Below are 27,938 nucleotides of genomic sequence, written 5' to 3'. Positions count from 1 at the left end.
GACACAGAGGTATATAAAGCCTCCACCAAGGATGACATCACCAAGTGGCAGAACGCTCTGCGGGCTCACGGCTCCACCGACTGGCTGATTGTGGTTGTTGAGAGTGAAGCGAAGAAGAAGAACAAAACCAACATCCTCCCACGGACCTCCATCGCCGACAAGATCCGTAGTGACTTCTGTAACAAGCAGAGCGACAGGTGAGGGCAGATTCCTGCTAGATAAGTGGTTAAGGGTTATGCTAGGTGAGAGTAGGCCTAAAGCTCTGTGGTTGGTGGGTAGGTGTGGTAGTAGGTGAAGCTCTGTTGGTGGGTAGATGTGGTAGGTGAAGCTCTGTAGTTGGACGGTAGATGTGGTAGGTGAAGCTCTGTAGTTGGAGGGTAGATGTGGTAGGTGAAGCACTGTAGTTGGAGGGTAGATGTGGTAGGTAAAGCACTGTAGTTGGAGGGTAGATGTGGTAGGTGAAACTCTGTGGTTGGTGGGTAGATGTGTTAGGTGAAGCTGTGTAGTTGGAGGGTAGATGTGGTAGGTGAAGCTCTGTAGTTGGAGGGTAGGTGAAGCTCTGTAGTTGGTGGGTAGATGTTGGAGGGTAGATGTGTAGGTGAAGCTCTGTGGTTGGTGGGTAGATGTGTTAGGTGAAGCTGTGTAGTTGGAGGGTAGATGTGGTAGGTGAAGCTCTGTAGTTGGAGGGTAGGTGAAGCTCTGTAGTTGGTGGGTAGATGTTGGAGGGTAGATGTGTAGGTGAAGCTCTGTGGTTGGTGGGTAGGTGTGATGAATGAAGCTCTGTGGTTAGGTGTGGTAGTAGGTGAAGCTCTGTGGTGGGTAGGTGTGGTAGTAGGTGAAGCTCTGTAGATGGAGGGTAGATGTGGTAGGTGAAGCTCTGTAGATGGAGGGTAGATGTGGTAGGTGAAGCTCTGTGGTTGGTGGGTAGATGTGTTAGGTGAAGCTCTGTAGTTGGAGGGTAGATGTGGTAGGTGAAGCTCTGTAGTTGGTGGGTGGATGTTGGAGGGTAGATGTGTAGGTGAAGCTCTGTGGTTGGTGGGTAGGTGTGATGAATGAAGCTCTGTGGTTAGGTGTGGTAGTAGGTGAAGCTCTGTGGTGGGTAGGTGTGGTAGTAGGTGAAGCTCTGTAGATGGAGGGTAGATGTGGTAGGTGAAGCTCTGTAGATGGAGGGTAGATGTGGTAGGTGAAGCTCTGTAGATGGAGGGTAGATGTGGTAGGTGAAGCTCTGTAGATGGAGGGTAGATGTGGTAGGTGAAGCTCTGTAGATGGAGGGTAGATGGGGTAGGTGAAGCTCTGTAGTTGGAGGGTAGATGTGGTAGGTGAAGCTCTGTAGTTGGAGGGTAGATGTGGTAGGTGAAGCTCTGTAGTTGGAGGGTAGATGTGGTAGATGAAGCTCTGTGGTTGGTGGGAAGATGTGGTAGCTGAAACTCTGGTTGGTGGAGCTCTGTAGTTGGTGAGTAGGTGCAGCTCGTTGGTTGGTAGGTGTAGTAAATGAGACTCTGTGGTTGGGTAGGTGTGGAATATGAGGCTCTGTGGTTGGTGGGTATGTGTGGTAGTAGGTGAAGCTCTGTGGTTGGTGGGTATATGTGGTAGGTGAAGCTCTGTGGTTGGTGGGTGGGTGTAGTAGGTGTAACTCTGGTTGGAGCTCTGTGGTTGGTGGGTAGGTGTGGTAGATAAAGCTCTATGGTTGGTTGGTAGGTGTGGAATATGAGTCTCTGTGGTTGGTGAGTAGGTGAAGCTTGTTGGTTGGTAGGTGTAGTAAATGAGACTCTGTGGTTGGGTAGGTGTGGAATATGAAGCTCTGTGGTTGGTGGGTGGGTGTGGTAGTAGGTGAAGCTCTGTGGTTTGTGGGTAGATGTGGTAGGTGAAGCTCTGTGGTTGGTGGGTGGGTGGGTGTAGTGGGTGTAACTCTGGTTGGAGCTCTGTGGTTGGTGGGTAGGTGTGGTAGTTAAAGCTCTATGGTTGGTTGGTTGGTAGGTGTGGAATATGAGGCTCTGTGGTTGGGTAGGTGTGGAATATGAGTCTCTGTGGTTGGTGGGTGGGTGTGGTAGTAGGTGAAGCTCTGTGGTTTGTGGGTAGATGTGGTAGGTGAAGCTCTGTGGTTGGTGGGTGGGTGGGTGTAGTGGGTGTAACTCTGGTTGGAGCTCTGTGGTAGGTGTGGTAGTTAAAGCTCTATGGTTGGTTGGTTGGTGTGGAATATGAGGCTCTGTGGTTGGGTAGGTGTGGAATATGAGTCTCTGTGGTTGGTGGGTGTGTGTCATGGAAAAACCCACCATACTCTTTTGCTCTAATAGGCACACATTCACCATAATGGTATGATGAATTTTCAATAACCCGTGTCTCCCGCATTTCCCCAGTAAACGGACAGACATCACCATCTTGGCTCCATCGCTCCTTCATCTGCCCTGATCTCTTCCTGGGAGACAACTTTTATTCGTATAAACAATAGAGCCTCATGGTTTCACAATGGACCAATCAAGCGCAAGCATTCCCTCAAACAGGAGGGGTTATACAACAAATAATGACTAGGGGAGTCTTATGGGCGTGTCTGGGCGGGGGCAGCATGTACGATCTCCAGCCCCCTGTCTCTGTAAGCTATCTTCAGCATGATCACAGGACGCCTGAGATCATGAACGCTTTTCCCTACCACCCCGATTCAAAGGCTCCTGTTTTTTCGTGAGTCCTTATTCTGCGTTGTTCAGAGAACAACGCATACCCGGACTATACTACCGTTCCTGCTGATGGGAGATTATCTGCAGGTGTATGTCGTGACACCCCAAATATGTTGATCAGGCATACAGGGATGACACAAGCGTACATCCGCTAAACTGATAATGTCTCTGCAGAGCGAACACACCCCCCCTCAGATGATCGCTGGCGGACATATCCTCACTCCGCAAACACCTCTCTCCAACCTCAGGAAGTTTTCTCCCTTCGTCTTTCAGGACAGCACCTGGAGAGAGCGCAGCTCCACCCACTTTCCCAGGAAACACTGCAGTCAGTTTCTTTAAAGACCGGACACTTCCACCATGGCCTCAGTTGTAGTGTTTCCTCCGCCATGGTGGAAGCGCTGCAGGGAACCAGGGGTGTGCTGCGCTTTCTCCAGGTGGTGAAAGTTAGGGCATACCGGATCGTTTTTCTTCTTTTCCAAGACAGCCCAGCATCCTCCCTGACGTGTGGGGGATTCTCCGGTGCCTCCTCCTCTTCATGCTCGGCGAGAGCCAGGCTGCGAGGGTTCCGCTCCTACAGACCGGTGGCAGGGCTGTGGAGTAGAGCGGCGTCTATTCCACGGGCCGCACGCCTTCCGGGTTCGGATGGCAAGCGCGTCATTTCCGACCGGGGGCGGGGCCTCGAGCGGCGCGACGCGGCTTCCGGTTCCGGCCGCTGGAACGCAGGAGGGGGGGGCGGTCTCCATGGCTGATTTCATTTCCGGCCCTCACAGCGGTGAGCGGCCCGGGAAAATCAAATAAAAGAGCACAAACGCCGCTGTGTGTCCTGTCAATAATGGAGGACGATCAGACGGCGGTGGCAGGAGCAGGAGCCACAACAATCAGCCAGGCTCAGGTAAGCAGGGATACTGGTCTCTGTCTTTACTCTATGGGCATTTATAATGTTTATATATTATCCCTTCCCTAAAAAAAAAAAAAAAAAAAGTGGGGAGCCTGCAGATCACTTGGTCCTGAGTACTAAAGGAGGGATAAGTGATTAATTATGTTTTAAGGTGGATCTGTGGGGTGATTCACCGGCTGTGGAACAGATCATAGGTGTTAAAGGGTTAACTTCCTTGGTGGTGTTTTTTTCTGTGTTCCTTTTTTATACAGCATGTAAGCTGTTGTTTGTGAAATATGGTTCAGCTATTGTCTTTTTTCCCTTGGGATATTGCAGAAGGCTAAAGAAAAGACCAAGCATGTCTCCCCTATTGTTAAAAGGAAGTGTCCCTCTTGTAAGGGGTTACTGAGGGATTCCTGGCCCAAAGTATTATGCAAATCTTGCATTACGGACATAGTTAAGGAGGAGACAGCTCCTGCTAGTCCTGCAGCTCAACAAAGCGAATTGCTAAGCTCTTTCAGGAAGGAACTGGCAGACACCTTTGAGTCCTTCAGGTCCTACCTAGATAGGCGTCCAACGGCGCATAGCAGTGTGGTGCCACATTCTCAATCCTCTGTTTCAGCATCCAGAGGGGGCAGCGACTCAGAGGAGGAGGAAAGTAACATTTTACTAAATTCGGAGGAGGAAGCAGAAGAAGTAAATGAAGCTTCTTCTCCTTCTTCTAGGTACAAGTTATCCCTTGAGGAGGTAGATGATCTACTAAGAACAATTCATACTACCCTTAACATCACAGAGGATAAGGCTCAGCTATCCCTACACGATAAGAAGCTGAGGGCTATTCTCTTGGGTCTATGGGCCTTCGAAAGAACAGTCCGGGGCCATCATGTTCAGGTCCTATCGGACAATGCCACAGCGGTGGCCTATATATCAAGGCAGGGAGGAACAAGGAGCAGGGCTCTGCTATCCTTGGCACTCCAGATTCTAGCCTGGGCAGAAGACAGGCTAAACTCCATAACAGCGATACATCTGAAGGGAGATTTAAACCTTATGGCAGACTTTCTGAGCAGAGAAAGAGTACTGGAAGCAGAATGGAGTCTGAATGTAGAGACTTTCCAACAACTAACAGAAAGATGGGGAATGCCCCAAATAGATCTTTTCGCATCCCAAAAGAATGCAAAAGTAGAGGCCTTCTTCTCACTGAACAGGCAGGATCAGGCAGAGGGATTGGATGCATTAGCGCAGCCATGGAAATTCCAGTTGTGCTACGCCTTTCCCCCCTTTCAGATGATCCCCTTGGTCTTAAGAAAGCTACAGAAAGAGAACACGACTATGATTCTGGTGGCTCCTTTCTGGCCCAAACGGGCTTGGTTCGCAACAATACAGGGGATGGCGGTGGAACCTTATTGGGAGCTTCCGCTTCGGAAGGACCTCCTAACGCAGGGCCCCCTTCATCACCCAAATACCCAGCATCTCAGGTTGACAGGTTGGTTACTGAGGAGCAGATGTTAAAAAATAAGGGCCTTTCAGATAAACTGGTCTCTACCCTGCTGAACAGTCGTAAGGAGGTTACCAGGGCCATCTACTTCAAAACGTGGAAACGATTTAATAGCTGGTGTGCGATTAGGATACTTTCGCCACAGGAAATCGCTCCAGTGCTAGAGTTTCTCCATGAGGGAATGGAGATGGGGTTGGCAGCTAGCACCCTAAAAGTGCAGGTAGCTGCATTATCGGTTTTTCTTGAGAGGCAGTTATCAAGGGAGCCGCTTATTATTAGGTTTTTCAAGGCATTGGCCAGAGCTAGGCCAATACCTTTTAAGTTTTTTCCTAGATGGGACCTGTCTGTGGTTCTGCGGGGTCTAATCAAAGGGCCTTTTGAACCTCCAGAGGAAGCGTCAATCAGGCTATGGTCGTTAAAAATAGTCCTGTTAGTAGCAGTAACTTCAGCTAGGAGAGTAAGCGAGTTACAAGCTCTTTCCATAAGAGAACCCTTTTGTTATATTTTTCCAGACCGGGTAGTGCTAAAAACTGACCCGGGTTTCTTGCCAAAGGTGGCATCAGCATTTCATAGGGAACAAGAGATAATTCTCCCTACCTTTTGTCCTAACCCGTCCAGTGCTAAGGAGAGGTCTTTCCATTCCCTGGACGTGAGAAGGTGTTTATTACATTATATAGAGATAACGAAAGATTTTAGAAGATCAGATTCACTCTTTGTTCTCTTCTCTGGTCCACGGAAGGGGTATAGAGCATCCAAAAGCACCATAGGTAGATGGCTCAGAATGGCCATCAGCGAAGCTTATAAAGCTTCAGGAGCAGAGCCCCCTAAGGGGGTAGTAGCCCATTCAACAAGGGCAGTAGCAACGTCCTGGGCAGAGAGGGCAGGGGCTTCCCCGGGTCGGATCTGTAAAGCGGCCACGTGGACAAGTTTCTCCACCTTCACCCGCCACTACAGGTTGGACTTGCTATCAGCAGCGGAACAGTCGTTTGGCAGGAAGGTCCTGCAGGCGGTGGTCCCACCCTAGAGTAAGTACTCTTTTATCATCTCCAGGTGCTGTCCTGAAAGACGAAGGGAGAAAACCCTAGTTAGACTTACCGGTAACGGTATTTCTACGAGTCTTTCAGGACAGCGCCGATGACCCGCCCTAAGTTTTGAGGTTGTAAGATGTGTTATTGCTGTGTTCTGCTTATCTAATTTCAGCATGGCTGGAGGTACTCTATGAACAACTGAGGCCATGGTGGAAGTGTCCGGTCTTTAAAGAAACTGACTGCAGTGTTTCCTGGGAAAGTGGGTGGAGCTGCGCTCTCTCCAGGTGCTGTCCTGAAAGACTCGTAGAAATACCGTTACCGGTAAGTCTAACTAGGGTTTTCCACTACCAAACGGATCTCAACCAGCGTCAGTCTGCCCCAGTCAACTCTTCAGAGCTGGTTGCGGGAGAACTAACACTATGAGACACTGTGACAATACATATTAAAATACATCTTCATAAAATTTCCACAACAGTGTGGTAGGGGAAACTGGTTGGTGGAGCTCTGTGGTTGGTGAATGAATGAGTAACTTGTATAGTGCTACATATGCGAACTAAATCGCCTCAGGGTGGGTAGGTAAAGCTCTGTGGTTGGTGGGTAGGTGTGGTAGGTGAAGCGCTGTGGTTGGTGGGTAGGTGTGGTAGGTGAAGCTCTGTGGTTGGTGGGTAGGTGTGGTAGGTGAAGCGCTGTGGTTGGTGGGTAGGTGTGGTAGGTGAAGCGCTGTGGTTGGTGGGTAGGTGTGGTAGGTGAAGCGCTGTGGTTGGTGGGTAGGTGTGGTAGGTGAAGCGCTGTGGTTGGTGGGTAGGTGTGGTAGGTGAAGCGCTGTGGTTGGTGGGTAGGTGTGGTAGGTGAAGCGCTGTGGTTGGTGGGTAGGTGTGGTAGGTGAAGCGCTGTGGTTGGTGGGTAGGTGTGGTAGGTGAAGCGCTGTGGTTGGTGGGTAGGTGTGGTAGGTGAAGCGCTGTGGTTGGTGGGTAGGTGTGGTAGGTGAAGCGCTGTGGTTGGTGGGTAGGTGTGGTAGGTGAAGCGCTGTGGTTGGTGGGTAGGTGTGGTAGGTGAAGCGCTGTGGTTGGTGGGTAGGTGTGGTAGGTGAAGCGCTGTGGTTGGTGGGTAGGTGTGGTAGGTGAAGCGCTGTGGTTGGTGGGTAGGTGTGGTAGGTGAAGCGCTGTGGTTGGTGGGTAGGTGTGGTAGGTGAAGCGCTGTGGTTGGTGGGTAGGTGTGGTAGGTGAAGCGCTGTGGTTGGTGGGTAGGTGTGGTAGGTGAAGCGCTGTGGTTGGTGGGTAGGTGTGGTAGGTGAAGCGCTGTGGTTGGTGGGTAGGTGTGGTAGGTGAAGCGCTGTGGTTGGTGGGTAGGTGTGGTAGGTGAAGCGCTGTGGTTGGTGGGTAGGTGTGGTAGGTGAAGCGCTGTGGTTGGTGGGTAGGTGAAGCACTGTGGTTGGTTGGTGGGTAGGTGTGGAAGGTGAAGCTCTATGGTTGGTAGGTGTGGAATATGAGGGTCGGTGGTTGGGTAGGTGTGATATACGAAGCTCTGTGGTTGAGTAGGTGTGGTATATGAGGCTCTGTGGTTGGGTAGATGTGGTAAATGAGGCTCTGTGGTTGGGTAGATGTGGTAAATGAGGCTCTGTGGTTGGGTAGATGTGGTATATGAGTCTCTGTGGTTGGGTAGATGTGGTAAATAAGGCTCTGTGGTTGGGTAGGTGTGGTATATGAGGCTCTGTGGTTGGGTAGATGTGGTAAATGAGGCTCTGTGGTTGGGTAGGTGTGGTATATGAGGCTCTGTGGTTGGGTAGGTGTGGTATATGAGGCTCTGTGGTTGGGTAGGTGTGGTATATGAGGCTCTGTGGTTGGTGGGTAGTTGTTGTGGAGGAGGACACAAGGATTTCTTTGTCTCCTCAGGTGCATGGTTCTGGTGGACCCCCTGAAGGAAACTTCCCGCTCCCAGGAGTCCTGGTCTCTTTTCCTGTCCAAACTGCGCACATTGCTGCTGACGTCCTTCACCCGAAACCTGGGACACTTTGAGGATGAGATGAGGACTCTGCGAGAGAAGAGGACCGAGCCGGGGTGGAGCTTCTGTGACTATTTCATGGTGCAGGTACAAGTACCGCCCCTCTACATCACATGACACCTCCTCCTCCTATAGAGGACACAGGGTTTCTTCTGTACACCAGACTCCTCCTATATCTCCCTATACAAAACCTCCTCTACCTATAGAGGGCACTGCATTCCTTCCTGCACCAGACTGTGCTGTACATAGGAAAATATACAGTTATCTACACTGCAGGTCCTCCCCTCCTCCCTGTGCTGCACATTGGAAAATATACAGTTATTTACACCGCAGGTCCTCCCCTCCTCCCTGTGCTGTACATAGGAAAATATACAGTTATTTACACCGCAGGTCCTCCCCTCCTCCCTGTGCTGTACATAGGAAAATATACAGTTATTTACACCGCAGGTCCTCCCCTCCTCCCTGTTCTGCACATTGGAAATATACAGTTATCTACACCGCAGGTCCTCCCCTCCTCCCTGTGCTGCACATTGGAAAATGTACAGTTATCTACACCGCAGGTCCTCCCCGTGCTGCACATTGGAGAATATATAATTATCTACACCGCAGGTCCTCCCCGTGCTGCACATTGGAGAATATATTATTATCTACACCGCAGGTCCTCCCCGTGCTGCACATTGGAGAATATATTATTATCTACACCGCAGGTCCTCCCCGTGCTGCACATTGGAGAATATATAATTATCTACACCGCAGGTCCTCCCCTCCTCCCTGTGCTGCACATTGGAGAATATATAATTATCTACACCGCAGGTCCTCCCCTCCTCCCTGTGCTGCACAATGAATATATATACAGTTATCTACACCGCAGGTCCTCCCCTCCTCCCTGTGCTGCACATTGGAAAATATACAGTTCTCTACACCGCAGGTCCTCCCCTCCTCCCTGTGCTGCACATTGGAAAATATACAGTTATCTACACCGCAGGTCCTCCCCTCCTCCCTGTGCTGCACATTGGAAAATATACAGTTATCTACACCGCAGGTCCTCCCCTCCTCCCTGTGCTGCACATTGGAAATATAGTTATCTACACCGCAGGTCCTCCCCTCCTCCCTGTGCTGCACATTGGAGAATATATAATTATCTACACCGCAGGTCCTCCTCTCCTCCCTGTGCTGCATATTGGAGAATATATAGTTATCTGCACCGCAGGTCCTCCCCTCCTCCCTGTGCTGCACATTGGAAATATACAGTTATCTACACCGCAGGTCCTCCCCTCCTCCCTGTGCTGCACATTGGAAATATACAGTTATCTACACCGCAGGTCCTCCCCTCCTCCCTGTGCTGCACATTGGAAATATACAGTTATCTACACCGCAGGTCCTCCCCTCTTCCCTGTGCTGCACATTGGAGAATATATAATTATCTACACCGCAGGTCCTCCCCTCCTCCCTGTGCTGCATATTGGAGAATATATAGTTATCTGCACCGCAGGTCCTCCCCTCCTCCCTGTGCTGCTCATTGGAGAATATATAATTATCTACACCGCAGGTCCTCCCCACCTCCCTGTGCTGCACATTGGCTTCTGTTGGTTGTAGCATCGCTCACCTTGGACTTTTTATCGACTCAGGAGGAGCTGGCCTTCGTCTTTGAAATGTTGCAGCAGTTTGAAGATGCGTTGGTTCAGTACGATGAGCTGGACGCTCTGTTCTCGCAGTATGTGCTGAACTTCGGAGCTGGCGGTGAGTGATGCCGGGGCATGAATAGGTGGAATTGGTGCTGAATGGAACGATTGGAAATGTGATGGGCTGGCAAAGCCTCTGTCTGTCACATTGAACTCCTTCCCTCATTGTTCTCCTGTCCGTCTCCTAGATGGAGCCAATTGGCTGAGCTCGTTTTGCCAGCCGGTTCAGAGCTGGGATGGCTTGTCTTTACGGAAGCCCATAGACATGGAGAAGAGGGATATGATCCAGAAGAGGAGAGCCAATCTCCTGGAATTACGCAGCTACTTGTTCTCGCGGCAATGCACTTTACTCCTCTTCCTGCAGAGGCCTTGGGAGGTGGCCAATCGGGCCCTGGAGCTTCTTCATAACTGCGTTCAGGAGCTGCGCCTACTGGAGGTAAGCCCATGTCACCAGTGCTGAAGCTCAGGGAGGTATGAGGTCCATCCACCATTATGTTCTCCTTCCTGTCTGCAGGTCTCTGTCCCCCCAGGGGCTCTGGATTGCTGGGTCTTCCTGAGTTGTCTGGAGGTTCTGCAGAGGATAGAAGGCTGCTGTGAACGGCCTCAGATTGAGGCCAACATCTCCCACACCGTGGGGCTCTGGAGCTACGCCATGGAGAAGCTGCAGTCTCTGGGCTCCCTGTGTGGTCTGGTCTCGGAAGGTGGTCCATGCTCGGAGGATCTTCAGAGGACGGTGGACCTGCTGGCTGGACTGGGAGCGGAGAGGCCAGAGACTGGTGAGAATAAATGTGGCATATAGATGTGAGGCTTCCTGTGCTCTGTACATGTGATATACTGAGTATTGTTACCCCCCCCCCCCCATCCCCCACAGCCAATACAGCGCAGAGTCCTTACAAGAAGCTGCAGGAGGCGCTGTCTTCAGAGGAGGCCTTTGAGAAGCATTATCTGGTGAGTGGTTCATGTCCTCTGATGGTAAATCATGTGACTATTTCTGCATCTTTCTGATTCCGCCCTCTTTGCCCGCAGGAGCTCGCCCACGCCACCATCCAGATGTACAACACCATCAGCAGAACACGCTCCGCCAAGCTGGTGGGGAAGGATTTGGCTGAGTTTTACATGTAAATCTTCCAAATGTTCATTATAAACCAAGTGCGAGGAGAACTGACTTATACAAAGCTGTGTACAACATATTTCACCCCTCGGGTGCCATCACATGACGCCAGAGGAGGCTGTTAGAGTACGCAGCTTTGTAATATAAGAGTGTTGATGGGAGTTGTCCCTGACTTGTATCCGGACTCTGATCTCTTCTTTCTCTGTATATTCTATGTATAGGGGGAGTATACAGGGGACAGTTTGTGGTCTGATCTCTCTGCTCGGTCCCCTGTATACTCTTTGTATGGGGGTCACTCAGAGAAGGTATATGGGGCTGTTTTATGTTCTGTGATCTGATCTCTCTCTTCTCTCTCCAGGAGGAAATCCTTGCCACAGAAAGCTGAACCCTACCTGCAGGGGGCGCTACGGATGTACCAGTCAGAGGGGTGGTCTCTGCCCCTCACCCACACCAGGAAACAGCTGGCAGAGTGCCAGAAGCTGCTGGGACAGACTGAGCCGTATCCTTCTATAACCCCCATTCAGCCTCTTCCACAGTCCCTGTCATCCGGGGATGAGGCCGGGAGGATGAGAGAGGTCATATTTCATGTAGGGTTTCTCAGATCCAAGCCCCTACCCCCTTGTGCTGCCAACCTGTGCAAGGAGATAACCCGTTCCTCCCTGTGGGTACTAATGTATAACAGCGTTGTGTTCAGTACCTGTCCACCACCCGTTCCTCAGATCATTAATACTCACCTGTCCCACCACCCGTTCCTCAGATCCTTAATACTCGCCTGTCCCACCACCTGTCCCTCAGATCATTAATACTCGTCTGTCCCATCACCTGTCCCTCAGATCATTAATACTCGCCTGTCCCACCACCCGTTCCTCAGATCATTAATACTCGCCTGTCCCACCACCCGTTCCTCAGATCATTAATACTCGTCTGTCCCACCACCTGTCCCTCAGATCATTAATACTCGCCTGTCCCACCACCCGTTCCTCAGATCATTAATACTCGCCTGTCCCACCACCCGTTCCTCAGATCATTAATACTCGCCTGTCCCACCACCCGTTCCTCAGATCATTAATACTCGCCTGTCCCACCACCCGTTCCTCAGATCATTAATACTCGCCTGTCCCACCACCCGTTCCTCAGATCATTAATACTCGCCTGTCCCACCACCCGTTCCTCAGATCATTAATACTCGCCTGTCCCACCACCCGTTCCTCAGATCATTAATACTCGCCTGTCCCACCACCCGTTCCTCAGATCATTAATACTCGCCTGTCCCACCACCCGTTCCTCAGATCATTAATACTCGCCTGTCCCACCACCCGTTCCTCAGATCATTAATACTCGCCTGTCCCACCACCCGTTCCTCAGATCATTAATACTCGCATGTCCCACCACCCGTTCCTCAGATCATTAATACTCGCCTGTCCCACCACCCGTTCCTCGGATCATTAATACTCGCCTGTCCCACCACCCGTTCCTCGGATCATTAATACTTACCTGTCCCACCACCCATTCCTTGGATCAGTAATACTCCACTGTCCCTTCTCTTGTTCCTCGGCTTATTAACACCCTACTGTCCTACCACCCGTTCCTCAGATCATTAATACTCACCTGTCCCATCTCCTGTTCCTCAGTCCATTGAAGAAGTCACATCATCCTTAACGCTCCTACAGATACCTTCAGACCTGCAGCCTCCTGGCCGCTGACACCAATCTGTCTCAGGACGAGCGTGTCGCCTACTGTCATGAAATCCTGACGTCTTCTGAGAAGAGCCCCAGCACTGCAGGTAGGGAGTCTTAGAACTGGAGGGATCCTGGGGGTAGTCCTGGCAGTGGGGGGCCTGGAGGTAGGAGGGATTTTTGAGCTGGATGGGCCTTATAGGTGATGGGACCCTGGTGGTAGGGTGCCCTGACGGTGGGGGAACCCTGGTGTTTGGGGGATCCTGGAGATGGAGCGGCCTGGAGGTTAGGGGACCATGGAGCTAGGGGGTCCCTCTAGGTGGAGGGATCCTAGAGATGGAGGAGCCCCAGAGGTGGGGAGGTGCCTGGTGATTCAATTCTTTTGTGTTTTTCACCTGGTGATTGTACCAGGATCACACTTCCTGTCCAAGGGTGACAACCATACTGTATCTAGGAGGAGCAGCGTTGTTAGGACTATATACACCTCGCCTTCTCCATAACATAGGGGGAAGTGTTTTGCAGTCAATGGAGGTTTGTTAACCTTTGCAAACTGGAGTTTCCTTGCCCCTCATTAGTTTCTCACCTTAATCCTTCCTGTATCACTGTACAGATTAGTAAATATCTATCAAGCCCTCTTGGTCTAATCCTGGACACAGCTCAGGCCTAAGTGTGCCTTCCACTTCACAATCTCCAGTCCCAGATTCAGACTCGTAAGTCCTGGCGTCATCTAACTCCCCATTTTTACATGAGCGCTCCAGGTCTTATGGTGGCCTCCTAGACTTCTGCAACACAACATTCTGCTCTCGTGGAGCAAATCGATCCAGTCTGGACACACCAATTTCTTTGTTGCTGAGGACCAGGTAGTCCTTGGCTCGGTGGCTCAGAAATCTGACTCTGGAGACGGGGGAAGTCATTCCTTCCTGTCTTTTGGAGGATCCTCATAATAGATGCTGGCCCTTCTGAAGTCTTGAGCCATCTCTTGGTTGTCAGGGGAGTCTAATCTCCTAAATAACATGCAGGAAATTTGTGAAAATTGGCACTGCAACGTTAGACCATCTCACTTGCAGGGTCATCAGATCAGGGATTCCGAAAACACCACAGTAGTGTCTTACATAAATCGTCAGGGAAGAACCAGAAGTCTTGCTGTGGTAAGAGGGTTGATCTGATTCCGTCCTGAACAAAACTTTGTGTTCTGGCCTTGTCAGCCATGTACTTTCAAAGAGTAGGCAATTGGTAGGCAGATTTCCTCAGCTGGCAGTGAGGAGTAGAGAAGATGTTCCAGAACCTGTGTCGCAGGTAGGGGACATCAGATGTGGACCTCCAATAAAAAGAGAAACCCTACAGATCAATGTGTCCAGAACAGGAGGAGTCACTGCTTAGGGGGGAGTGGCAAGAATTGTTGCTCGTAATGGAGGGAGAGGAATTGCTGCTTGGGGGCTAGGAGGAGTTGCTGCTTGAGAGGGGGAGGAGTCACTGCTTGTTATGGTATGGAGGGGGGAGGAGTCGCTTGGCGGCAAGGGGTTGAGTTGCGGCTTGGGGGTGAGGGTTTGAGAAGTCGCGGCTTGGGGGCGAGGGTTTGAGGAGTCGCGGCTTGGGGGCGAAGGTTTGAGGAGTCGCGGCTTGGGGGCGAGGGTTTGAGGAGTCACGGCTTGGGGGCGAGGGTTTGAGGAGTCGCGGCTTGGGGGCGAGGGTTTGAGGAGTCGCGGCTTGGGGGCGAGGGTTTGAGGAGTCGCGGCTTGGGGGGGGCGAGGGTTTGAGGAGTCGCGGCTTGGGGGGGGCGAGGGTTTGAGGAGTCGCTGCTTGGGGGGTGAGTGTTTGAGGAGTCGCTGCTTGGGGGGTGAGGGTTTGAGGAGTCGTTGCTTGGGGGGTGAGGGTTTGAGGAGTCGCGGCTTGGGGGCGAGGGTTTGAGGAGTCGCGGCTTGGGGGCGAGGGTTTGAGGAGTCACGGCTTGGTGGCGAGGGTTTGAGGAGCCGCGGCTTGGGGGGCGAGGGCTTGAGAAGTCGCGGCTTGGGGGGGCGAGGGGTTTTGGAGTCGCGGCTTGGGGGGCGAGGGTTTGAGGAGTCGCGGCATGGGGGGCGAGGGTTTGAGGAGTCGCGGCTTGGAGGGCGAGGGGTTGTGGAGTCGCTGCTTGGGGGGCGAGGGGTTGTGGAGTCGCTGCTTGGGGGGCGAGGGGTTGTGGAGTCACTCATCTGTCTCATTCATTTCTGCATTTAATTTGCAGCTTGAGCTATTAAGCTCTTTATACAGCAGGCAAAGCAGATACAAGAAAAAGGCTAGAGCAAATGTTGGCTTATTAAAGTTTGGCATCCTTCATATTTGACAAGAAATGTGTGTTGGCTCCGCCTAGAATAGGTTGTACACACAACCTCCATGCATTTCAATGGTCGCTGTGTGCCTGGTCCACCATGTTAACGCTCTTCTCTCCTCTCCCAGGTCACTTCGGCCTCCCGTTTGGCTCGTTTGCTCGGCTGACGTCGCTGCGGTTTGATCCCCCCAATGCGGTGATTCACGTGGGCGGGTCTCTTTGTATGGAGTTAACCCTTCTCAGCCTGATGCCTGAACCTTTCCACCTGGATCACCTCTCAGGACACCTTCATTATAGTTTGGATAAGAACAGTTACCGAAAAACGGCCGAATGGCTGACCCGCCACAAGCCTGCAGGTGGCGCTGTCCACTTTCAGACGGAAGGCGCGCTGGGAATTCCGGGCCCTCCGCCGGCACTAGAACTGGCAGAAATGCATGAAAAAAGCCCGTCAGAGGGGGGGCTGGTGAGCACGGGGGTCATCTGCAAAAATGTGCACATGTTACTGCGGGCGCAGGACTCCAGCACATCCTCCCCCATGGACAGACACTCCACCCTAAACCTGGACGATGGGGCACATACCGTCAAGTGTAGCCAGGTCACCCTGCAGCCCGGGGTCAATCACCTGACCTTCCAAGCCCAGGTAATGTAGACTACTGTGTGCTGATCACATGACATGGCTGGCCAATCAGTGTGATAGGAAACCAAGATGATCGGCAGGTCTTAGAGGGACTGATGTGGCTGGCTCAGTGATCTCTGTACAGCACTGCAGTATATGTCAGAGCTATATGAATGTATAATAATAATAGTGTGTGACTGTGGGGGAGGGGACATTGGAGTGTAAGCTCCTCTGGTACAGGACGGGGGAGGGAGCTGACTGTAATCTGCAATCTTGTCTGTCTCCAGGCGCAGGAGGCCGGCACCTACACATTACGACAGCTTGCGGCGTCGTTTGGGAATGTGCAGCTGCTCCTGCCGCACATCTACCCCATAGTGCAATATGACGTCTACTCTCAGGAGCCCCAACTGAAGGTGGAGCCACTGAGCGGTAAGTGAGCCTTGTACACCAGTGCAGCGCCATCTTCCATGATTAATGTTGGTGCAGAATGAATCATCACCGCCCCCCTGACACACTAAACCCCCACCCCCCTCCATCAGGGTCCGGAAAATTTTACCCCCCCCCCACCCTTCTGCCACAAAGAAGGTGTCTGCCTCATCATAACATATTGGACAGAGGTAGGTCCCTCTATTACTTCCTGAATCCTCTCCTACTAATCTATAGAGAAACAAAATGTTACCCCAGCTCCACTGCCAATATGAAAGTCCACGAGCTGTGATCAGGTGCTCTAGCCAGGACGTTCAAGCCCCAAATACAATATTTAAATCAAAAAGGGGCTGGCAACTCGGATGCTCTTAAATAAAAGTACAGGCTATACGCTGACGCGTTTCAGCTAAGAAGCCTTCATCAAATTGCTTTGATGAAGGCTTCTTATAGGTTATATGGGTACACGGGTACAGGCTATCTCTGACGCGTTTCGGCTAAGAAGCCTTCATCCAAGCCTGTACCCATGTAACCAATAAAGGACTTTTATTCAAGAGCATCCGAGTGGCCAGCCCTTTTTGATTCAACTAGTAATCTATAGTCCCCTCCCCCACCCAGTTCATACGTGACCCGTGTGCTCGTACAGATACGTGTCTGGATTTTTCTCCTGTCACTGACTGCTCTTTTCCTCCCTGTAGATTTCCTCCTGGCTGGAGTTCCTCAAAAGTTAAAGTTTACAGTGACAACTGGACATTATCGGGTGAAGGAGGGGGACACCCTGCAGCTTAGTAATGCAGATATGATGCCCATTATTCCGGCACCAGACACCAAGGCGTCCATCTACCAGAACAGTCATGGTGAGTATGTCAGTCATGTTGGGGCCCCCCGGGGGCCTGGCCTGTACCACTGCTGACCTTCCTTCTGGGTTCTAATAGTTCAATGGGAGTGAAGCACTTGTTCCGGATTTGGTTCTCCGGGTCATGGTGGCCATGTCTCACCATCTGCCATTGTATTGGGTAATAATCCTGAACAGTCCTGTTCACCTTCCAGTCTGTCTTTTGTCTTGCCAGGTGATGTGTCATTAAGTCCTCTGAACATCCATCGATCGGATAAAGTGACCAGCATCGCTCTCCCTCCAGCCCCCCCTTATCATCTCATGGAGTTTGAGCTGGACGTGGTGTGTCTGTTACCAGAAGCGGGACGTCTGTTGAATGGCGAAGTTCCGCGTAGGGGAAAGGATGCGCAGGACTCCCAGGGGAACGTTACAGAGCAGCGGGTGAGTGACATCGTCTTACACATAACTCCCAGGAGTCCTCAATGGCACTGACCCTTCTTTATTTTCCAAAGGTGTCTGTGGACTGTCCGTGGTCCATCTATTCCACCATCATCAGTCTGACCTTTCACCTCCCGCTGAGAGCCCAGCATGCCTTACTGTCCTCCGGAACAAGGTGAGCACTGCAGGAGTCTGAGGATGTGTCTGACCTCCGGGGGGAGGTCAGCCTCTACCTCCGGTGTCCCCCAGCCTTTACCTCCGGTGTCCCCCAGCCTCTACCTCCGCTGTCCCCCAGCCTCTACCTCCGCTGTCCCCCAGCCTCTACCTCCGCTGTCCCCCAGCCTCTACCTCCGCTGTCTGCCCCCCTGTCCCTCACTGCCCTCCATGTCCAATCTATCGCGCTTTGTGAGCTGTTCTTACTACTGGACTCCCCATTCTAAGTCCCTTACTCTGCTCCTTGTTATGTTTTGGAACTTATGTGTTGCTGTGTTGTGATCTCTCTCCATTTCTTCAGAAAATTTATCCAGATTCGTGTGGAGAACATGTGTGACTTCAACTTCCAATTATCGAATAGTTGCCTCACTTCTTCCTGGGATCTGCAGTTCCTCCCCCTCCACTCCCAAGACAGCCAGGTAATAATGGCACTGTGGCTCCCCTTTATGTGTTCTTTAGATGTTTGTGTCGCCTTTCCTTCAATCACTTCCTCTCCCCTGGAGTTGTTTACCAACCTCCTGTCACATCCTCATCCATGGAGTGGTCTACAAACAAACCTTCTGTCACCTCCTTTCCCCTGGAGTGGTCTACCTACCAAACCCTTATCTTCTCCCATGCCCTGAAATGGTCTACCAACCTCCCATCTCTTCCCGTGCCCTGAAATGGTCTACCAACCTCCCATCTCTTCCTGTGCCCTGAAATGGTCTACCAACCTCCCATCTCTTCCCGTGCCCTAAAAAGTCCTACCAACCTCCCATCTCTTCCCGTGCCCTGAAATGGTCTACCAACCTCCCATCTCTTCCCGTGCCCTGAAATGTCCTACCAACCTCCCATCTCTTCCCCTGCCCTGGAGTGGTTCCACCAACTTTTCATCTCTTCCCCTGCCCTGGAGTGATTCCACCAACCCCCTATCTCCTCCTGTTCCCTGAAGTGGTCTACCAACCTCCCATCTCTGCCCCTGCCCTGGAGTGGTTTCACCAACCTCCCATCTCTTCCCCTGCCCTGAAATGTCCTACCAACCTCCCATCTCTTCCCGTGCCCTGAAATGGTCTACCAACCACCCATCTATTCCTGTGCCCTGAAATGGTCTACCAACCTCCCATCTCTTCCCGTGCCCTAAAAAGTCCTACCAACCTCCCATCTCTTCCCGTGCCCTGAAATGGTCTACCAACCTCCCATCTTTTCCCGTGCCCTGAAATGTCCTACCAACCTCCCATCTCTTCCCCTGCCCTGGAGTGGTTCCACCAACTTTTCATCTCTTCCCCTGCCCTGGAGTGATTCCACCAACCCCCTATCTCCTCCTGTTCCCTGAAGTGGTCTACCAACCTCCCATCTCTGCCCCTGCCCTGGAGTGGTTTCACCAACCTCCCATCTCTTCCCCTGCCCTGAAATGTCCTACCAACCTCCCATCTCTTCCCCTGCCCTGGAAGTGGTTCCACCAACCTCCTATCTCCTCCTGTTCCCTGAAGTGGTTTACCAACCTCCCATCTCTTCCCCTGCCCTGTAGTGGTCCCACCAACCTCCTATCTCTTCCCCTGCCCTGGAGTGGTCCCACCAACCTCCTATCTCCTCCTGTTCCCTGAAGTGGTCTACCAACCTCCCATCTCTTCCCCTGCCCTGGAGTGGTTTCACCAACCTCCCATCTCTTCCCCTGCCCTGGAGTGGTTTCACCAACCTCCCATCTATTCCCCTGCCCTGGAGTGGTTTCACCAACCTCCCATCTATTCCCCTGCCCTGGAGTGGTTTCACCAACCTCCCATCTATTCCCCTGCCCTGGAGTGGTTTCACCAACCTCCCATCTATTCCCCTGCCCTGGAGTGGTTTCACCAACCTCCCAATCCCCTGCCTTGTAATGGTCTACCAACCTCCTTTCTCTTCCCTCTGCCCTGGAGTGGTCCACCAGCCTCCCGCCACCTCTTCTCCTCTGGGGTGGTTTACCAGCATTACACTATATCTCCCCTGCAGTGGTCTACCAGTCTCTCGTCACTTTCTCTCTCTAAAAGGTTCCCCTAGCCTTCCATTACCTTCACTCCCTCAAACTCACATCACCTCCTCTAACCCAGAGATCTCCAAGCCTCACATAACCTCCCTGACCTCCTGTCACCTTCACTTCCCTGAAGAGCCATTACCACCACTCCCCATAAAATGCTTCCACCTCCTCGCCCATGGGGAGATTCCCTTGATCTCCTGTAATTTCCTCTTCTGGTCTCCAGTCACCTTTTTCCCTGTAAGGTCGTCAGCCTGCTCTCACTTTTTGTTATATGTTGTGTTTTATGCAGGACATCCAGAGTCAGCAATGTCTCTTCTACGTGTGGGAGGTGACGTGGCACAAGGACCTGCCGCTGGTTCTACCTTGCAGCTTCTCAGTCAGCTTCTACCCCTTGCCTCTTCCCCAGAGCTGTGGAGATCTCCAGCCCTTCACCTACCTCTTCCACTTGGAGCACTTTTATGTGAGTCGGCCTCATACAGCCATGTTTGTCCTTGTCCGGGGTCTGTGCAGATTATTGTGTGGTCAGTTTATTTGAAGAAGGTATCTGGCAGTCTTGAAAGGTGTCCTTGTCCTTGTGTCCATCCATGATGTCTTTGTCCTTGTGTCCATCCATGATGTCTTTGTCCTTGTGTCCATCCATGATGTCTGTGTCCTTGTGTCCATCCGTGGTGTCTGTGTCCTTGTGTCCATCCGTGGTGTCTGTGTCCTTGTGTCCATCCGTGGTGTCTGTGTCCTTGTGTCCATCCGTGGTGTCTGTGTCCTTGTGTCCATCCGTGGTGTCTGTGTCCTTGTGTCCATCCATGGTGTCTGTGGCCATGTGTCCATCCATGATGTCCGTTTGTAGAAGCTTCAACAGATCTTTTCACAATAGTTTCTTCAATATTTTTCTTCAATTAAGATTCCTCACTACATCCTTGCTGTAGCTGGTCTCTATGGGCAGCTGTTTGGATTGGCCTTTCCTCAGCTTGACTTTGGAGTGCCGTACTTTGACATTCTACAGCTCTGGGCTGTGCATTGCAGCGCTCTCCAGACTGGAGTGTACTGTGTTTGTTGATGTAGTGCACTCTACAAGGCCAGAGCCGTGGCCTAACCCCAGGTGTGACCCTGTCTCTGAAGACTCACTTTTTGAGTAGGTCATGCAGACCAAGCTTTGGGAGCTATCTCACAAGGATCGCAGAGTGCCATTTGAAATTCTCCCTTATCGTTCATTTAATGCAGAAGGGGTTAACGCTGAGGGACCGACACCGGGTGTAATATGTGCACTCGCTTCCTTTCCCCTCCAATCTACATTGATGAAGCACCTTGCTGCTGCTGCTTGCAAGTGATCTGTGGAACTTTCCTTGGTTCATCTCTGCTGCCTGCCTCCAGTGACCTGGTCACCTACGGCTGTCTGATCCTAATCTTGCTATCTAGCAGCTGAGAGTATTTGGGGCCTAGCCTTGCACCCTGATCTAAGTTGCATTCCGTCTTGGGGTGCAACATGCCCAGCTGTAGACACATGTGGACAGTCATGCTGTACAGGGTGCTGTCCCCAGTGTACCCCCTGAGATACCTGACACAGACAGCCTGCTAGAGTCTAAGCCATCCTTGGAGTCTTCCTTTACCCTGTTGGGTGCAGCTGCCTCCTTGGCTCCATCCTGAGAAAATTTCATTGCAATCATGTGGGATTTTATGGCCTAGATTACACCAAAATAGCATATTTGATTGCGGAGTCGGTTTGAAAAAGCGTGTTTTCCACATCTTTCCCTACAGAAACCTTATCTCGGTGTCCTGCGCCTTCAGCAGCCTTTGAGCCTTTAGCCATTAATACAGGGTCTCCTAAGTTCTTAACAGGCAAACCTACACCCATGGAGTTGCAATCTTCTGCCATCAACTCTCAAGACTTTTTCAGTGACTTTTTTTCCCACTGTTCTCAGTCTTCCTTTATGGAGGCTGGAAGAACTCTGATGAGTTGTTTTCTCAAACGCCTTTTAGCCTTGAGGTGAATTTTGCTAAAAAGTGGACTGCTACCTCTGTGGATTCTCATTTTAAAGCTTTGACCATCCCTGTGAAGGTTGTACCTGTTTATGATGACCCCGTCAACAGATGGATGTCATTTCTAGAACCCCGCTCTCCCTGATAGGCCCTGCAGTGCAACCTACCTTGGCAGTGACATTGGTGTGTAAAGCTCTACCTAATTGGGCCAAAGACATTAGAAGGGATTTTAACTCTGCAGTGTTCCCTTGATGATAGTGATTGGATGTTGAACTGAGTCTGCGGTCAGTGAACATAATGGGGAATTCTTCGGCTGAAGTGTAGGTTATTAAAACTGCATGCAACAAAAGCTGTTGGTGTTCCTTCAAGGGAAAGGGCACTGGACATTATCATCATGGAAATACTGGAAGCAAGAGTACCCATCAGTATAACCCGACAGTCTCTGAGTTTGTTTCCCTCAATGAACATCGAGAAATGGTTTCTAAGTACAAAAATCCAATTTTTCATAATTCTGCCTATTCTACATCTGCTGTAAGATTGAGTGACCCCCAAATGACCTCTCTGCCTAATGGACAGGTATAACCTCAATGTCCTCCTTTCCCTAGACGCTGTACACGGTGTGTGCTGAAATCTCTCCAGCTGCAGATTCTGAATTTTGTAAGATGGGTTCCCTGTGCTCGCTGGAAGTTTGTATCACTCGTCTGTGTGACCATCTGGAGGGTGACAAGGAGGAGACTCTGACGGAATGTGAGGGGTACAGCAGCACTCAGCTCTTCTACCAGGGTAAGGAGATCTACCTGGGGCTTGGGGGCGGGGAATACGGCTGAGATGTTGGGGGCAGGGAATACGGCTGAGATGTTGGGGGCAGGGAATACGGCTGAGATGTTGGGGGCAGGGAATACGGCTGAGATGTTGGGGGCAGGGAATACGGCTGAGATGTTGGGGGCAGGGAATACGGCTGAGATGTTGGGGGCAGGGAATACGGCTGAGATGTTGGGGGCAGGGAATACGGCTGAGATGTTGGGGGCAGGGAATACGGCTGAGATGTTGGGGGCAGGGAATACGGCTGTGAGATATTGGGGGCAGGGAATACGGCTGAGATGTTGGGGGCAGGGAATATGGCTGTGAGATATTGGGGGCGGGGAATATGGGCGGATCTTGGGGACGGGGAATATGGGCGTGAGATCTTGGAGGCGGGAAATACGGGCATGAGGTCTTGGGGGGGGGGGGGGAATACGGGCGTGAGGTCTTGGGGGGGGGAATACGGGCGTGAGGTCTTGGGGGGGGGGGGGAATACGGGCGTGAGGTCTTGGGGGGGGGATATGGGCGTGAGGTCTTGGGGGGGGGGGGAATACGGGCGTGAGGTCTTGGGGGGGGGGGGAATACGGGCGTGAGGTCTTGGGGGGGGGGGAATACGGGCGTGAGGTCTTGGGGGGGGGATACGGGCGTGAGGTCTTGGGGGGGGGATACGGGCGTGAGGTCTTGGGGGGAATACGGGCGTGAGGTCTTGGGGGGGGAATACGGGCGTGAGGTCTTGGGGGGGGGACAGATGGCTGTGAGATCTTGGGGGCGGGGACAGATGGCTGTGAGATCTTGGGGGCGGGAACGGTGGCTGTGAGATCTTGGGGGCGGGGACAGATGGCGTGAGATCTTGGGGGCGGGGACAGATGGCTGTGGGATTTCAGGGTGGGGACAGATGTCTGGCAGATCTGAGGGGGGGCAAGGACAGATGGATGTGGGATCTTGGGGGCGGGGACAGATGGATGTGAGATCTTGGGGGCAAGGACAGATGGATGTGAGATCTTGAGGGCGGGGACAGGTAAATGTGAGATCTTGGGGGCGGGGACAGGTAAATGTGAGATCTTGGGGGCGGGGACAGGTAAATGTGAGATCTTGGGGGCGGGGACAGATGGATGTGAGATCTTGGGGGCGGGGACAGATGGATGTGAGATCTTGGGGGCGGGGACAGATGGATGTGAGTTCTTGGGGGCGGGGACAGATGGATGTGAGATCTTGGGGGCGGGGACATATGGTTGTGGGATCTCGGGGGCGGGGCAGATGTGATTATCTTGGGGGTGTGGACAGGTGGCTGTGAGATCTGGGGGGGGCAGCAGGACAGATGCCTGTGGGATCTTGGGGGTGGGACAGATGGCTGTGAGGTTTCGGGGGAGGGGGCAGATGGCTGTGAGGTTTCGGGGGAATGGCTGTGAGGTTTCGGGGGAGGGGGCAGATGGCTGTGAGGTTTCGGGGGAATGGCTGTGAGGTTTCGGGGGAATGGCTGTGAGGTTTCTGGGGAGGGGCCAGACGGCTGTGAGGTTTCGGGGGAGGGGGCAGACGGCTGTGGGGTCTCGAGGGCGGGGACAGACGGCTGTGGGGTCTCGGGGGCGGGGACAGACGGCTGTGGGGTCTCGGGGACGGGGACAGACGGCTGTGGGGTCTCGGGGGCGGGGACAGACGGCTGTGGGGTCTCGGGGGCGGGGACAGATGGCTGTGAGATCTTGGGGGCGGGGACAGATGGCTGTGAGATCTTGGGGGCGGGAACGGTGGCTGTGAGATCTTGGGGGCGGGGACAGATGGCGTGAGATCTTGGGGGCGGGGACAGATGGCTGTGGGATTTCAGGGTGGGGACAGATGTCTGGCAGATCTGAGGGGGGGCAAGGACAGATGGATGTGGGATCTTGGGGGCGGGGACAGATGGATGTGAGATCTTGGGGGCAAGGACAGATGGATGTGAGATCTTGAGGGCGGGGACAGATGGATGGAGATCTTGGGGGCGGGGACAGATGGATGTGAGATCTTGGAAGCGGGGACAGATGGATGTGAGATCTTGGGGGCGGGGACAGATAAATGTGAGATCTTGGGGGCGGGGACAGGTAAATGTGAGATCTTGGGGGCGGGGACAGGTAAATGTGAGATCTTGGGGGCGGGGACAGATGGATGTGAGATCTTGGGGGCGGGGACAGATGGATGTGAGATCTTGGGGGCGGGGACAGATGGATGTGAGATCTTGGGGGCGGGGACAGATGGATGTGAGTTCTTGGGGGCGGGGACAGATGGATGTGAGATCTTGGGGGCGAGGACAGATGGATGTGAGATCTTGGGGGCGGGGACATATGGTTGTGGGATCTCGGGGGCGGGGCAGATGTGATTATCTTGGGGGTGTGGACAGGTGGCTGTGAGATCTGGGGGGGGCAGCGGGACAGATGCCTGTGGGATCTTGGGGGTGGGACAGATGGCTGTGAGGTTTCGGGGGAGGGGGCAGATGGCTGTGAGGTTTCGGGGGAATGGCTGTGAGGTTTCGGGGGAGGGGGCAGATGGCTGTGAGGTTTCGGGGGAATGGCTGTGAGGTTTCGGGGGAATGGCTGTGAGGTTTCGGGGGAGGGGCCAGACGGCTGTGAGGTTTCGGGGGAGGGGGCAGACGGCTGTGGGGTCTCGAGGGCGGGGACAGACGGCTGTGGGGTCTCGGGGGCGGGGACAGACGGCTGTGGGGTCTCGGGGACGGGGACAGACGGCTGTGGGGTCTCGGGGACGGGGACAGACGGCTGTGGGGTCTCGGGGGCGGGGACAGACGGCTGTGGGGTCTCGGGGGCGGGGACAGACGGCTGTGGGGTCTCGGGGGCGGGGACAGACGGCTGTGGGGTCTCGGGGGCGGGGACAGACGGCTGTGGGGTCTCGGGGGCGGGGACAGGCGGCTGTGGGGTCTCGGGGGCGGGGACAGGCGGCTGTGGGGTCTCGGGGGCGGGGACAGGCGGCTGTGGGGTCTCGGGGGCGGGGACAGGCGGCTGTGGGGTCTCGGGGGCGGGGACAGACGGCTGTGGGGTCTCGGGGGCGGGGACAGACGGCTGTGGGGTCTCGGGGGCGGGGACAGACGGTTGTGGGGTCTCGGGCGGGGACAGACGGCTGTGGGGTCTTGAGGGCGGGGACAGACTGTGGTGGGATTTTGGGGGTGGAATAGATGGCGGTGACTGATGGCTTACACTTTGTTTTCAGTGGTGGATGGAGGAAGTAACTGGGCGGTATGTGGGCGGAGCTCTGGTGTGGTGATGATGCCGGTCAGACGAGGAGCCTGCCACACTGTGCGGATGGAGGTTATGCCCCTGTTTGCTGGACACTTACCGTACCCCGATGTACAGCTTTTCCGATACCTTCCGCATCACGCGCACTCTCAGCAACTGGACTCCGGTGAGTACCGCCTGCGGTCACACAGAACCATAAGATTCCTTATGCCAACCGGTGAGAGTTGAGATGACAATCCAGCTTGATGGTTCTGGTGTTGGAATGAGGCCTGTGTGGAGAACAGATATTGCCGGCAGATGTTCAGCTGAGGGTGGAGCTGCGGGCAGATATCTGCGCGGCATCTAATGGTGGAAAGGGCCAGCAGATTCTACAGGCCGAGGGACTGGCAAATGTCTACGCCGTGTGTCTAATGGTGAACAGATATCTACATGGCATCTAATGGTGGATGGCAGTGTCGCGACTAGAGGATATCTACGTGCCATATAATGGTGGGTGGGGCTGGTGGATGTGTGCGTACCGCTTAATTGTGGGTGGGGCTGGCAGATATCTGATGGAGCTGGGGAGGTGCTGGATAGTATGCAGGAGGCGGAGCCTTCTGTGTGTTGGGGGGGGGGGGGGAGCATTCCATTCCATATAGTAGACTTCTTAGAGAACCTAAAGAAACTTACCTTTTGGTTGCCCAGCCTCAGCTGGTTGGTGACACTTGGAGGTTTCTGAGCTTTTATTGATATTTGATTGTGGCTGTTGACTAAGTGTGGGGGAGATATTTATTGATGGGACATTTATTGATCTGGGATATTTGATGGGATATTTATTGATCTGGGATATTTGATGGGATATTTATTGATCTGGGATATTTATTGATCTGGGATTTATGTCTTTTTCTACTGTCTTCATATTTGACACGTTTGGTTTTCTTCCTCCATGATGGAGAAGAGCCGTGTTGGTAATTGTCTTCTGATCTTCTGTTTCTGCAGATAGTTGGATGGAGAATGACTCAGTGTCGGTGGAAGACCCCTGCGAGGCCCCTAGTGGCCGGGCTCCCAGCAGCTCTCTCTCTCCGGGGCCCCTCGGCCCCTCATCAGAACAGAAAGGACTTCTCATGCCTCGGCTACAACCGTTCTACGCCGGGCAGATCAGCAACAGCAGCATGGGGCAGCAGATCCTGGTTATTCCCAGTATGGACGACCATGTGCTGGAGGTCAATGTCACATGACACAGCGCCCTGCTGTAGCAGAAGGGGGTGGGAGGAGCCAAACATGTATTATGTATATATTGGGTGTGGGGTCTGGACTGAGGTCGGACATGATTCCTATAGTGCAATATTCCGCCAGACATTGAAATCCCCACCTCTCTGGCCGCTGTAATCTGCAGAGGTCCATCTCTTGCATGTTCTTATCTGCTGGGTCCCTTCCCTCTGGTGATGGCCGGGTTGTGGGTGTCACTGATGAGCGAGGATGACGCTGAGCAGAGAGGGGTCCGGGCAATGCTCTCTGCTGACCGCTACCACGAGAGCACAATACTCCATCGGGGGTCATACAGGACTGCACATCATATGTCAGATTGTACATCGCCACGGTCTGTGTCGTCTGCATCTCAGGAACTTGCTCCACACCTTGCCTGAGTGACAGTTCTGAGGTCTGTGATTGGTCAGACACCTAGCCTTGGACTGAAGCCAGGTCTGGTCAGTGGCCTGGTCCATCTCATTCTCTGCACCGTCCGGCTTTAAAGAGAATCTGTCATTTCAACTAATCAGGGCACATTGAAAGCTCCGCCCCGACCCGCTGATATTCATCATTGCCCAGCTTGGAAATACTCAGAACTTCTAAATATGGGGAGCCATGTGATCTCCTCCACTCCTTCCCAGGATCTCAGCCAATCACCTGGCCTCAGCACTTTGTTTGGGGGAGGGGGGGAGGCCATTCACACGTGTAAGCTCTGAAAGGGACAGGGAGTAGACCCAGGGTTCTAACAGACATAAGAAGCAGTGGGGGGATGGGCTACAAATAGGTTCTCTATGAAGGACAATTCCTCTAAGTCACCCCCATTTTCTTGAACTCTGTAGTAGAGCCGTGTCCCAGGATGGCCCCATACAAGTCTGAGGTCTCAGGATGTGGTCCTTTTACAGAGGTAAGGAGCCACGTGGGTGGGTGTTGATGGAGTTGTCCTTGAAAATGATTTTAAAGATGGCGGAGGTATCTGCTCCATGGGTGGTCTCCTATTCTTGCGGGTTCTATGCAGATCGGCGATGGTATCGGATTGGTTGGATCTATCCCCGGGGCGCTGTACACACTACTCTGCTCACCTCTCTGGAGGTTTCCTTGCTGCTATACGAGTGCAGTTCTCGAGTCTTCGGGTCCTTCTCAGAGATGGCGCCGTGGTTGTACGAGGACGGCGATCTCTTCTACCAATCTCCTCTATAAATCAGACCGATCAGAGGGGGGGGAGGGGTCAGGTTCTCAGCGGGCCCTTGCCATACGATGGGGTTTTAAGGTAACAGCACTATTTATTTTTTGGTATACTGTACCTTGAAGAGTGGAGGCTAGTATTCAGAGTACCCCGAAATAAATTGTGTTTTACCACCA

The 27,938-nt window shown here is 52.9% G+C and overlaps 1 protein-coding gene across 1 annotated transcript; it reads left to right on the top strand.

Annotated features, from left to right (window-relative positions):
* On the top strand, positions 1–27,938 carry TRAPPC10 (trafficking protein particle complex subunit 10; the record flags this gene model as incomplete). The annotated part of the gene is given in 19 exon segments (XM_073617621.1): positions 1–197; positions 7,965–8,160; positions 9,702–9,813; positions 9,944–10,191; positions 10,270–10,531; positions 10,627–10,703; positions 10,782–10,873; positions 11,225–11,365; positions 12,537–12,649; positions 14,976–15,487; positions 15,751–15,892; positions 16,585–16,743; positions 16,957–17,162; positions 17,234–17,334; positions 17,674–17,791; positions 19,652–19,822; positions 21,942–22,119; positions 25,327–25,518; positions 26,331–27,938. Coding segments are annotated over 19 exon segments (3,456 nt in total), but the record flags the coding sequence as incomplete, so codon positions are not given.

The sequence above is a fragment of the Aquarana catesbeiana genome, linkage group LG02 (assembly GCF_042186555.1).
Source record: "Aquarana catesbeiana isolate 2022-GZ linkage group LG02, ASM4218655v1, whole genome shotgun sequence".
In the NCBI taxonomy this organism is placed as follows: domain Eukaryota; kingdom Metazoa; phylum Chordata; class Amphibia; order Anura; family Ranidae; genus Aquarana; species Aquarana catesbeiana.
The sequence above is the reverse complement of the archived record's forward strand: the minus strand, read 5'-3'. Positions and strand labels throughout refer to the sequence as shown.